Here is a 13,268-nt window from a genome sequence, read left to right on the forward strand (position 1 = left end):
TTAGATAGATAGATAAGCTATGTTTACATGGACACAAATAATCGGAATAAAGGCCAAATCAGGTTAAAAATGCTTCATGTAAACACGTCAATCGGAAGATTGTGATCCGATGCGGTCCATTCGGAAAGAAATTTCATTCCGAAAGAGAGAGGTGGTTTATGCCGATCATTATTCCGAACGGCGTCCATGTACACATCCATTCGGATCCTGTCTTCCTGGTTGGGGTAAAATTATCTCCACTGCGCATGTGTGTTACGTCAGCGTGATGCGTTTCCGCCTTTGCGGCAGCCGGTCGTTTTTCGACAAGCAGCAAACGGTCCAAAAGGTCCATATTAAAAAAAAAAAAAAACCCTACATAAACAGACACTGTGCCAGAGGGGAGGAAAATAAAATGTGAGAGGCACAAAGAGTGAACGAGCTGAGGACGTGCAGACAACACAGCGTTTGTTTACAACACAGGCAGAAGTACAGCTTCTTCTTCTACTACTGTTTCCAGAAAATTAGACGACTCCGCGCATGCCCAAATGATTATTCTGATCAAACGCTTGGTGCATGTATACGCAGGTCATGACCGGATCATTTTATTTAGTGTACATGTAAACAGTGGATTTGGAATTTCCGATCAACCAAGGTTTAGATCGGATTGGAGAAATTTTGCGCATGTAAACATAGCTATAGATAGATAGGTAGGTATACTTTATTGATCCCAGACTGGGAAATTCACACGTTACAGCAGCAGCATCGATAAAAACATAAAATAAAATTAAAATTAAAATTAAAAGTATATACAATAGAGACTAAATATGCAAAATATATACACTAAAGACAATGAGGGCTAAGTATATACAATAAAGTAGCCTAAGAATATGAGATGTTTAAGTGTTGAAATGTAAGAAATGTAAGATATACTGATGAAATAATAAATATGAAAAATGAAATATACAGATAGTAGATGGTATGGCACAGGGTAAGCTTGAAACCATGGAACCAGGAAAACCAAGCTCCATAAGTGCACCAGCAGGACCAAACTCATGCTGCACCATGTGCATGTTGCTGCCCCGCTCAGCCTACAGGGGGCGGTTGCGCTCACGTCCAGCTCCATATCTTTACTCTGGGACTCCACTTGCACTCGTCGTGCCTCGTTCACATGTCCACCCGGTGCTGTGGAACAATCCTATCTGCTGTATCAATCACACAAACACCATGTGAAACAATCATCTCTCTTCGTCGCTCACGGCGCTGCCCTGTCAGTCCCCGTTACCATAGCAACCCGACACAGCACGTGTAGAACAAACCGGAAGGAGGCGGTCAGAAAGTCAGCCGGCCTGCTGCGAGGAGCCAGAAAGCAAACAGAGACACTGAGCTCCACCCGGCGGCGAGGGCGCTGGTGACGACGCGTTCAGGCCGACAGAAGGAGCTCGTTCCAGTTTGTGAGACTTCTGGGGGTTTAAACCCGACGACGATGAACAAGGAGTCAGAATCTGCAGGCGATGCTTTGGCTTCGCCGCAGCACCGCAAGGTAACACTACGAATCCCTAACCACCTCAAACATCTCCATGAAATCCAATCTGAGTTAGAATGACGGACAAACCACATGACATAATCCCAGCTGTCAGACACAAACCTCAACAACACAAAGATTACACTGCATCGCCACATGCACTGTGGGATTAAGAGTGGGATTAAGAGAGGAAAAGAGACTTGAGGCATTTTATTTCTAAGAGACTTTTAAGTTGAAGTTGAGCTCTTTGATATGTTTTGTCATCTGTTTTAAGTCCAGTTTAAGTCAAATGTAAGAATCGTGAGAGAAACATGATTTGTATTTTAGAAAGAATGGTGCAGCCCTAATTTTAGGTTCCAGCGGGGTCCCGTGACCTCTGACCTCCAGCTGTGTGAATGAAAATGGGTTCTCTCCCCTTTGCAGACACGCCCACCTTCTGCTAATCCCATGCAGTTTGGGCCCCAAAGCCTGCAGTCCACATGTGTTCTTGTGGCCTGTTGTAAAATGGTGTGTGTGTGCAGACTGGGGCCTAAACAGTCTTGGAGCTGCATCAGTTGCTTTGACTGGAAAGCTGAGACTCTTGTGGATTCAATGAGCCACATTTGATTCCTGTGTGATGATGTTGGCCCCCATAGCAGCCATTTCACTGCAGGCACAGACTTTTGTCCAACTGGACGTCGCTGGAGAAAATGACCTCTAGTGACCTCTGGGAGAATCACAGCCTCATCAGACTTTACAGGAGGAGGAAAACATGGAATCAATAAATATGGAGGAGGACTTTCCCTGAGCACCTGGACCCACCTGACAGCTGCCATGCTGTTTAATTGTCTCATAATGCAATATTTTAAAAGTTTAAATACGGCTCTCTTCTTTATTATGGAATTTCATCAAGGCGCAACACGGCTCTCTGTTCTAGAAGTTGTACTTTATGACGTTTACTGGGGAACCACGACTACTCACACTCATCCTCACTCTTCACAGGGACAGCAGTGAACGGGAACTTGGTGAGATCCTGCAGCTGCTCTGCCTCCTGATTGGTCCAGAGCTCCTCCTGTTCCTCTTTAATGTGTGGGGGCTCTGGCTCCTCCTGGTCCAGACTGGGGGTCCACTCCTGCTGCTCAGGGGGAACCTCTTCTTTAATCACCACTGAAACACACACACACACACACACATTAAGGAGAACCAGGTTTGGAAGCTGTATACACATGACTGAAGTGCTGGAGGTTTTTAGAGGGACGAGCCTCACACTGCAGATCAGACAGCAGAGGTCTCTTCACATGTACGTGGAAACACACTCAGCCAACCAGAGGAAGAAATGCACTTTACCCACCACTATCAACAGAGAAAAGTCATTCATATCAAGGCAGTGATGAACCACAACACTACTAATGCCATCTATGAAATCTAATAGAGATGGTGGGAAAAAATGGACCATGATAGTACTGGGATTCTTTTTCACATTTTTCAAGATTTTTTATTATTAAAATGATTTAAAATAAAGATATTGAAAAGATAAGTATCATATGAACTAGATGACTTAAGGTGTTTGTTGGTACAAAGCACGTCAGGCCTGGTTGTCAGCAAGGCGGCTAAATATCGCTGCAAAGTTCAGCCAAATTTTGGCGAGGGGAAAATCTGTCATGTGACTCATGTCTGTTTCCAGCAGGGTCCCTTGACCTCTGACCTCCAGATGTGTGAATGAAAATGGGCTCTCTCTGGGCAGCCACAGCTCTCCCCTTTGCAGACACGCCCACCTTCTGCTAATCCCATGCAGCTTGGGCCACAAACCTTGCAGTCCACATGTGTTCTTTAGTCCGGTAATTTTAGGCCAAAATTGGGGTCAACCTAGGACAAATTGCAAGAGAAGCAAACTCAACTGATTCTGTATCCTCGGTTTGTCCTGAGTGAGGGGAAAAAAGTCCCAGGAAATCCCATTGGTGGAAAGTTTTGAAAATCACCTATTTATGACCACATATTACCAAAAAACACTGTTTTTAACACACAGGGGAAAGGGGGTCAACATTTTACTTTCAGATATCACTATAAAAATTCACAAGTTGATTACACACACAAAGACAAGAAAAAAAGTCAATTACCAGTTCTTTGAATTATTCTGTTTACACATGCATATCACACATTATCTGATTTGATATGGGCTAATAAGGAATATAAGGAATAAATGCCAGAACAGATATTTAAACAGTGAATTACAAGGTTACTATATATAAAGTAACCTTGAATTAAAATGTTACTATATAACAGTGAATTAAAAGGTTAATTAAAGGTTGAAAAGGTTAGGGTCCTAGGTTTTTTCATAAAATGACTTGACTACTTGTGTTTTTTAGGAAAACCCTGCTCACTGTGCCTTCACCTGGACCGTGAGGCAGGCCGGCAGCCGGACAGTCACATTAAAGCCCCGTGGCTCCGGTCAGTTGAAGTTGGTTAAAAAACAAGTAACACATTTAGTCAGACAGAGAATTTACATCTTTCACGTTTTAACCCACTGTGACCTCCCAGTTAGTTGAAAGTGCGCCTGTCGGAAACTGCGTACGACAACCAAACCTCATTCAAAATCCGTGAGTTTTATCTCTGTGATTCTCGGCAGAGCCGCACATTTTGGTGACACACACCGTGGTCAGCGGCAGAGGACGATGTGAAAACTTGCAGCCGAAGTCGCCAGCGGTTCCTAACGATTTGGAAAAATGTGTTAAGTCCTTCACTTTGACCTGTTTTAGTTCCGTTTGCTGACGGACAAGGAAACGTTGAATGTTTGAATGGAGTTTGGTCTGCGGGTCTCCCCGCACACAGAACGCGGGGCCTATAACCGCAACGGGCGAAGCAGCGCAATAAACAGCTGGATCATCTGTCATCGTCCATATTCAGCATAACGTTCATGTGTGGCGGCAGAAGAACAGACACACTTTTACCTGCTGGAAGCTCCTTCAGCTGGAGAAGCTGCAGCGCAGGTTTCAGCTCCATCTTGTTTGTGTTTCGAGCCATCCTGACTGGGCTTGTGCACATGCGCACTGGGAGCCTCCGTGCCGTGACCACGCCCACTTCCTTTCAGTGAGCCGACCATTAATTATCCTTACAGGTAAACATCATATTATGTTATATATCCATTATAGTAAGTGGAAAAATAGCAAGCATTCATTTTCTTGGTTTAAAGCAGGGCCACTCACCTTCAGACGGCTCAGGGGCCCCTCACCTTCAGACGGCTCAGGGGCCCCTCACCTTCAGACGGCTCAGGGGCCACTCACCTTCAGATGGCTCAGGGGCCACTCAGCAAAACTCAGCTGTGTCCAAGCTAAACATGTCTGTCCTGTTTTGGACGTGTAAACAATAATTTTGTCACAGGCGACATGACGAGTCTAAAAATGAATGAAACACAGAAAACAGCTCCATTTCCATCCAAGACCAAACCTCCCTGAATAAAAGACTGTCCTGAAGTGATCCATGATGAAATGATCAAGTTACAACAAAATGAGGCTTCGCTCCCAAAATGGGAACAGAACGGGCAGCCTGCTCAGATTAAGCCATATCACACTCCAGTGCAATATTATAACATAATCAGGCTTCATTCAAAACAGTGAACAGTGATATGTGATAGGCTGCTACTATCTTCCTTTTCGGTTTGGAGTTGGCCATGACTGAGTCCTCCTTTCATCGCACTGTAACCTCAAACACTAAAGCCCTGCTTATACTTTGTTGTATGACAGATGCGAAAAGCACGGTGAACATAGCTGATGTACAAGCCCGCACCGGTCGCGGTAGAGAACGGGGGTGGGCCCACAGGGAGGCAGTGTGTCCCGACACACCGCACAGGGGCGGGCGTCCGGGGGGGCTGGGTGGCAGCTTCACGGCCAACAGACACACCGCATCCCGCCACCTGACACTACTGTCACCTGGGCTTGTCCATCAGCTGTAAGGTGAGGCACGCCCACTTCTGGTCAGTAGGTCAAAACAGGTTCATGACAGCAGCGCAATAGCCTATGCATTATCGCCCTCTTGTGGTCAGTGACAGAAATAAATTGTCCACAGACTGAAAGTCAATAATTAGATAGAATAATATTTTTATTATATGACAGTGGTGGGCCGCATAAAAATCATGCACGACCCCTGGTTGAGTAGCCCTGGCTTAAAATGTTTTAAAATTATTTTGTCATTACTTAAAAAACAAGTTAGCAAGAAATATTCGAGATCATAAATCCTGATTCTTGCTTTCACTCCCTCCGGATCATAAAACACGCCACTGTTCTTCATACAGATGACCTTTATTCCATCACTTGTCATCACGTCACCAAGTCACCGTCGAACTATAAATACATACACAACATAAATGCAAATTGACGGATAATTATACAAAAACATATCAAATAAAAGTATAATGAAATAACTAATAATATTGATGGCTAGCAACATTACCTCAATAGCTGCATGCCCGTGAGGGAATAAGTCCAGAGAATCTTCAAACTTTCTTCTTCCAGAGATAAACAAAACTTAAGTCTCAAATGAGCAAATTTCCTTCAAACTTAAATAAAACATATAGGCTGCCACCAAACCATTGACGGCTAAACTTATCGGAACAACATTAGCTTAGTAGTCGTCCATCTCAATTACATCCAATGCCAATGCATAGTGCACATGTGAAAGACAGGTAGGTGTCGCATCAAAATAAGTCCCCCGTGCAACAAAACATAACAATTAAGAAAGTCCCTCATAAATCAAAAAATACAATTCAACAATAAGCCCCAAATGTCAATTATTAATTTAAATCAGTTTAACTAATTGGCTTATAAAATAATAAAATTATAACAAAAACAACAACAAATTACAATTTGGCAGTTAAACTTGCTGTTTTGATTTATGCCTCTTATGTCTTTGCTCCCGTGTATTTATGTTCCTCTGCCTTGTGTTCTGTATAGTTTTTGTGTATAAAACCTCATACCTCATTTATTTATTTTTCTTTATTTGTATTTAGTTTATTAGCGTTAAAAGTGCAATGCATTGTTTGCATGTGTCCTCTTTGAGTATTTGCATGTTCATAAATAGAATGAATCACAGAATGAAGTTGTCTCATACTGATTTACAGCCCTCGATTTTGATCTTTTTTTCTGATTGCCCTTATTGCTATTTTCTGCTAACCCTAACTCGAACATGACAGGGGACGTCACAGGGTGTTGTAATCCTTTTATTCATTTTTACTGTAACATTTTTTTTTCTTCTTGACCTCAAAAAATTTATTTTATTTGTGAAAATCTGAAAAAGGAGATTTCACTGCTTTTTTCGCATTTGGACCAGATCCTGATCAAAGTCCACTGTACCAAATCTGGACCAGTTTACCCTGAAGACTCAGTTTAGATTTGTCAAACCTTCTATTAGTGAAAACTGAAAAAAGGGGATATTTCTCTTATATTTTTCCATCCAGATCACATGTGACCAGGCTCACCTGAGGTGGACCGGTCAGGTCGACAGGTGACAGGCTCAGGAGCTGATTGGTCCCCACATATCCCACCAGCCTCTCTGCTTCACCCTCCTGTCACCTTCAGTTTACTGACATGTTCCCACAGCAGACTCAAAACCAGACAGCTGCAAACCTCTGAAGGAAGTGACTCATTTTATTTCTATAGCATCTTCACACAGGGAATGAAGCAGCAACACACATACAGACCAAGTTCACAGTAAGAACAGAAATGAATAGAAATGACAAAAAATACACACAGGCAAGTCTAAACAGAGGATTGTTGAGCTGCTCTCCACGGGGGCCACAGATCTTCAGTCCACAGGAACAGAGGGCCAAAGTTTAGGAGCCACAGAGCTCGGCCTCCTTCAGCTTTGAGCCGACGACCAGGAAACCCCGATCAGATGGCGCCTGGCCATGCAGATCACTTGGCGACCTCAAGAACTTTGAATTAACTCTGAATTTGATGAGGAGCCAGTAAAGAGCGACCAGAACTGAGACACACTGCCTGGAAAGAGACAGAATCCCAGAATATTCAGCAGGATTTCTCCGAGACTCTGGAGAACACAAACCTTTTCTGATGGATGTGCTTCTGTTGGTATGCATCATATCTGCACATACACTACTCACAAAAAGTTAGGGATATTTGGCTTACGGGTGAAATTTATGGAAAATGTAAAATGTTCACGCTACAGTGATATTATATCATGAAAGTAGGGCATTTAAGTAGAAGCATACACTGGTGATTTCCTCATCTCAAACAATTTCTTGAAACAAAAGCCAACAACAGTGGTGGGTATACCACAACAAAAAATGTCAGTGTCAATAACTTGTCATGTGCCCTTGAGCATCAATTACAGCTCGACAACGACGTCTCCTGCTGTTCACAAGTCGACTTATTGTCTGCTGAGGCATGGCATCCCACTCTTCTTGAAGGGCGGCCCTCAGGACATTGAGGTTCTGGGGTACAGAGCTCCGAGCCTCTACACGGCGACTCAGCTGATCACATAGGTTTTCTATGGGATTCAGGTCTGGAGAAAGTGCAGGCCACTCCATCTGAGGTACCCCAGTCTCCAGCAGCCGTTCCCTAATGATACGACCTCGATGAGCTGGAGCATCAAACACCTGATGTGAATTTTGCCGTTAAACTCCTTGTTAGAGAACAGCAACTTGTGCAAAAAGTACTGAAACACTGAACAGTTGGACATGTGTATTCAAAAGTTTACAGAAGGTCACATTAAGTTCACATGTAAAGGTTAGAATGCATTTTAGGCTCATCCTGAAATTTCACCCGAAAGCCGAATATCCCTAACTTTTTGTGAGTAGTGTATGATGAACATGAGTCGATTCTGAGCTGACAGAAGAAAAGAAAGATGGAGACAGAAAGCTTCAGGGAGGAGAGCAGCCAGGTGCAAACAGGACACGACAGGTAGGTCACTTCCTGTAGCACAGGAAGTTCTTCCTCTCGGTGCAGTCCCTGGCCTGCCAGCTTCCTGTCTGCTGGGCCAGCGCGGCACAGCGCTGCGTCTCCGCCGGGCACCGCGGCAGATCCACCGTCGACACCTGAGCCACGTTCACCCACAGCCACTGACCTGCCAGGAAGCGAAGGCCCGCCCACACCTGCAGGGACAAGCAAACCAAAGAGACTGTCTACATCACTGGGCCTCAAAGTGAGGTCTGGGGCCCCCCAGGGGTCCTCCAGGGTCTACCAAAGGGTCCTCAGCAAGATCAGAACAGTTTGTGGTTGTGACCGGAGGACGCGGCGCCTCCACAAACATGTAAACACAACACATGTTCTTGGAATCTTTATAGATTTAAAGAAAGCCTTCGAAACGATTGACCACAAGATTCTATTAAAGAAAATGGAAAAATATGGTATAGGGCTGCAGTCTGTTAGTCGACTGGTCGATTTATTGGTCGATACGTTCTTGGTCGACCAAAATCTGACTGGTCGATTATTTGCCGTGTTAATTTTATCAGGAGTAAAGCACTAAGTGCTATTGGGGGTGTTTTCAGAACAGCCTGTTTCCCAGGTAACAGTCTGTCTTCAGAACACCCCCCCTTGTTTTCACAATTTTGGATTAGCCCAACCCACCGGCGGAGACAAATAGGTAGGCCCGTATGTTTTGAATGGAAGAAAAAACTAGGCCTGGTTTTCAGACTATTTGCTTAATTAAGAACGTTTAATGAACATTTAGTCCTCTACCATGTCAAAGACGTCGTCAGTGTGGCAGCATTTTACCAAAATAGATGGAAAAAAAGTCGAATGCAAACTTTGCAAACAACAGTTTGTGTGTCACAGCTCAACAACCAACATGGCATATCACCTAAATACGGTAAGCTAACATGTCTGCTTTAGTTTGCTCCATCAGTTTGGAGTGTAAACATATCAGAATTGGCATATTTATAAGTTTTAGTCTCATCGTTTTATAACTGCGGCGGCTTTCGGTCTGAGCTTTCAAAATAAAACCTTTGTTATTGTGCACTTCTCATTATTATTAACACACAAAGTTGGGGCTTGTAAATTACGGGAGATTCTCGGGAGAAAAGACAAAACGGGAGGGCGGCAGGACATGAGTCTAAAATACGGGAGAAACCTGGGAAAAATGGGAGTGTTGGCAGCTAATGCCAGATACTGCAACTAATACCCCCACAATCTGACAGAAATTACTGACCGGGAGCATTGCGGGAGGTAGGGTTAAAAATCGGGAGTCTCCCGCGTGAATCGGGAGAGTTGGCAAGTATGATCATTCAGTGCAAAATAATTAGGTCAAAAACGATTTAATATACTGAAAATACTTGTTGTTTGTTTATTTATAATTCATTTAGGTGGACAAGGCTACCAGGTAGGCTACTGCCCAGTTAATTAATCAAAAAATAGTCTTTTTTTTTTTTTTTTTTTTTTTTTTTTGTATTCCCGCTGCCTCCCGACTAGTCGACTTTTGGTCGAAATTTCAGGACTTTAGTCGACCAAGATTTTCTCTGGTTGTCTTCAGCCCTAATATGGTATAAGAGGAGTATCCCTTGACTGGTTAGAAAGCTATATTAGTGATAGGCAGCCATTTGTCCAGCTGGGTAAACAGATCAAGCTGCTCCACTATCACCTGTTGGGTTCCTCAGGGGTCAATTTTGGGGCCAAAATTGTTCATTTTATATATTAATGACATCTGTAAAGTATCTGATGTAATGAAGTTGATTGTATTTGCTGATGATACAAATATTTTATGTTCTGGTCAAAATCTCCAGCAACTTTAAATGTAATTAAAACTAAGGCTTTGTACTCCCATTTTTGGGGGGAAACATGACATTGATGAAAGTAATCTTGTACTCGGAAAAGGGGGGCAGGATACAAATAAGCTATGCTTCCTCCTGTGCCTCCTCGAGCCTTTTTTTCTTTTTTTGTCATCTTTCTTTTGTATTTTTTTTCTCTTTTCTTTTTTTAATCTCTTTTTTGCTGTGTATAGACCCTGTGTCATGTGATTGTTGTTTTTGCTGCATCGAGGAAAATAAAAGAAACAGAAACAGAAACAGAAGAACCCTGAGCCCCAGCTCCTCAACACAGCATGTCAAAGTGCCCTTGAGCAAGACACTGAACCCGTGTGTGTGTGTGTGTGTGTGTGTGTGTGTGAGGCAAACACTGTGAAGCACTTTGGCTGGTTAGCACAGTGGAAAAGCTATAGAAGCTTAGAACTACAGGCAGTTCTCAGTTAGGCCTTTTTTAAATATTGTTTGCTGCTAATTTACTTTTCTTTTTGTAACTTTCTACTGATTTCTTGTTCATTTTCAGGCCTTTTTCGTGCTAATTTACTCCTCTGCTGTCTCACAGGTTTTTGAAAAAAATTAGTTGAATTTGCTGAGGGAAAAGTTGATTAGCAAATCAGCAAAAACCATTTGTAAAAGAATTTGAATTAAAAAAAACAAAAAAAAACATAAGCACACCAAAAAGCGTTGAAGTGATGAAAATTACATATTTACAGGTCAGATCAGTGGAAAAACCACCAGGCTCCGTTTCTCTGAGACCCGACAGGATGTTGTTTTTATCACAAGGTCAGATAGATTATACAGCTGTCCCTCGCTATAACACGGTTCACCTTTCACGGCCTCGCAGTTTCGCGGATTTTTTTTAGCGCAATTTTGCATGCTTTTTTTTTTTTTTTTTTTTTTTTTTTTTTTACAGCGCTTTGTGTTCTGCGTCCTGATTGGCTAAGGGACTGTAGACCATTGTCAATCAGTCTCCTCCATGCCGTGTCTCCTGTACAGTACAGAATGCATTCATTCTATAATACTGGACTTATTTTTCTACGAAGGTTTGAACTTTGAGAGTTTAAACAAGAGAGAAAAGTGAGAAAATGTTCATGCCTGTCTGAGAAAAGTGTATAAAGTGTGTAGTGAGGGGTTTTACAGCCTTAAAACATCTAGAATCATTGGAAAAAATAAAGCTGCCTAATGCGCGAATTTCGTCTATTGCGGGTTATTTTTAGAACGTAACTGCCACGATAAACGAGGGACCACTGTATTGTTTATAATTGCTAGCTAGCTAGTTTCCTCAGAAATGTTTTGACACATTCTGATTGGTTGGTTGGTTGGTTGGCGCTGGTTGGAGGCCATGTGCAAATTCTGCCCAAGAAATTGACTCCAACTGGCCTGATGGGGGCGCTGTACTTAATGGTGAAAAAGTTTGAATTTTAAAAATCCATAACTCCTACGACATCAGTCTGACTGACACATAACTTGGTCCAGACGTCCATCAGTCCTCACTACAAATCAGCCCCAAGAGCCCCTAAGGTCCACCATATTGGATTTTCTGCCATTCTGAATTTTCTGAAAAACTCATTTTTGCCGTCTCCTCCTGGACTGTGGGTCTGATTCCTTCCAAACTGGCTGTGGATCATCAGCAGACCGAGCTGATCACAAGCTGGATGAGGCTTGTTGATATCTTATTTTGTTTTCAATATACTGACCAATGAGATTCAAAAAGGGGCGTGGCGTAGCACATAAATAGACAAAATAGACAAGCGTTGGGCCAATCAGCACGAAGCTCACAGGAAATGTCCACATGAGTACCTGAAGCAGACCCTGAACGTTTCATTCAAATAGACCACTAGGGGGCACTATAAATAGAGTGTCGTGGCATAACACAAATCAGACTGTGTGTTTGTCTGAGTGTTGCCAAAGTCACCGGATGTGTTTCCTAACACGTATGTAAAACTAGCTGAGCTCGCTCAATAGGGGGCGCCACCAGCTCCAATTATGTGCATGTGCCCGGTGCAAATTTGGCCATAAATCAGTGACAGTTTGTCCTGACGTCACTGAGCTCGGTGGATATTTTGAACGAAGCTGCTGAAGCTCGGTACTTTTTTCTCATGTCGCTGTTGGCCTGAACCCGCGACCCTCGTCTCCCAGGCCCTCCCAACACTGTGGATGAGTTATGAATGGCTGACACTAGGGGGCGTGTGTTTGTGTGCGGATGAACCTCGTCGGTCGTGGCCTCGCCGATCCTGTCCGTGGCGTACAGCTGCTCGTCGCCGGGCTGCAGGCTCGCCAGGTCGTAGCGGTGGTTGCGGTAGCGGTCGGGGTCGCCGCGGACGAGCGGCTCCAGGTCCCGGCAGTGCTCCAGCGCCTCCTGCCACGTCTTGTTCTCCTTCACCAGCAGCAGGTTGTCATAGTAACAGAGGTAGGGGAAGCGGGCGGAGCAGTCCTGGGTGGCCATGGTTTTTTTGATGGAGGAGATGGAGACGCAGTCGCCGGCGCCGGGCTGCTGGCTCCCCCACTGCCTGAACTGTGACGAGCCGGAGCTCCACCTCCACTCGCCGCCTGAGGACACAGAGCCACCGCCAGTCATCATGTTTCCACTGAGATGATCTTTAAATACAGAATTTTCATCACTCTAAATATAGTTTTGTTTTTTGTAAGCACACTTTTTGTGTGCTTACAGATGGTTTTTGATAAATTGCTGGTCTATCAGCAAATTGGAGCAAACATGAAAAACACAAAGAGCAACTTAAGAAATAACCCAAAATTTACAGATACTAACAAAAAGGTACAAGAAAAGACCGGCAAATTGGCTAAAAACCAGAGACAGAGGGAGAGAGAGATTTGGATATATATATATATATATATATATATATGTATATATATACATATACACACCTTCTCATTCAATGCGTTTTCTTTATTTTCATGCAATTTTCCAGACTGACTGACCTTCATTTCTTAAAGTAATGATGACCACTCGTTTTTCTTTAGTTAGCTGATTGGTTCTTGATTGGTTCTGTGTAAGGGCTATTTGATCAAGAAGGAGAGTGA

General features: G+C 43.4%; 1 protein-coding gene and 1 long non-coding RNA gene across 3 annotated transcripts in view; one reads left to right on the forward strand and one right to left on the reverse strand.

Moving 5' to 3' along the window:
• The first annotated feature begins 5,650 nt into the window (after positions 1–5,650).
• LOC115356963 (uncharacterized) lies at positions 5,651–12,256 on the forward strand. The gene is made up of 3 exons (XR_003928056.1): positions 5,651–5,662; positions 7,107–7,109; positions 12,180–12,256. It is a non-coding gene; the product is annotated as an uncharacterized LOC115356963 (long non-coding RNA).
• Positions 8,327–13,268, reverse strand: part of LOC115356937 (secretory phospholipase A2 receptor-like) — an 11,898-nt gene continuing 6,956 nt past the window's right edge. For both annotated transcript variants that reach the window (XM_030048252.1, XM_030048251.1), the window contains exons 5-6: positions 12,436–12,776; positions 8,327–8,582 (exon numbers count right to left, since the gene is read on the reverse strand). In XM_030048252.1, the coding sequence (XP_029904112.1) occupies positions 8,397–8,582; positions 12,436–12,776 (527 nt within the window). In that variant the 3' untranslated portion in view covers positions 8,327–8,396. The remainder of the gene's footprint in view (positions 8,583–12,435; positions 12,777–13,268) is intronic.

The sequence above is a fragment of the Myripristis murdjan genome, chromosome 3 (assembly GCF_902150065.1).
Source record: "Myripristis murdjan chromosome 3, fMyrMur1.1, whole genome shotgun sequence".
In the NCBI taxonomy this organism is placed as follows: domain Eukaryota; kingdom Metazoa; phylum Chordata; class Actinopteri; order Holocentriformes; family Holocentridae; genus Myripristis; species Myripristis murdjan.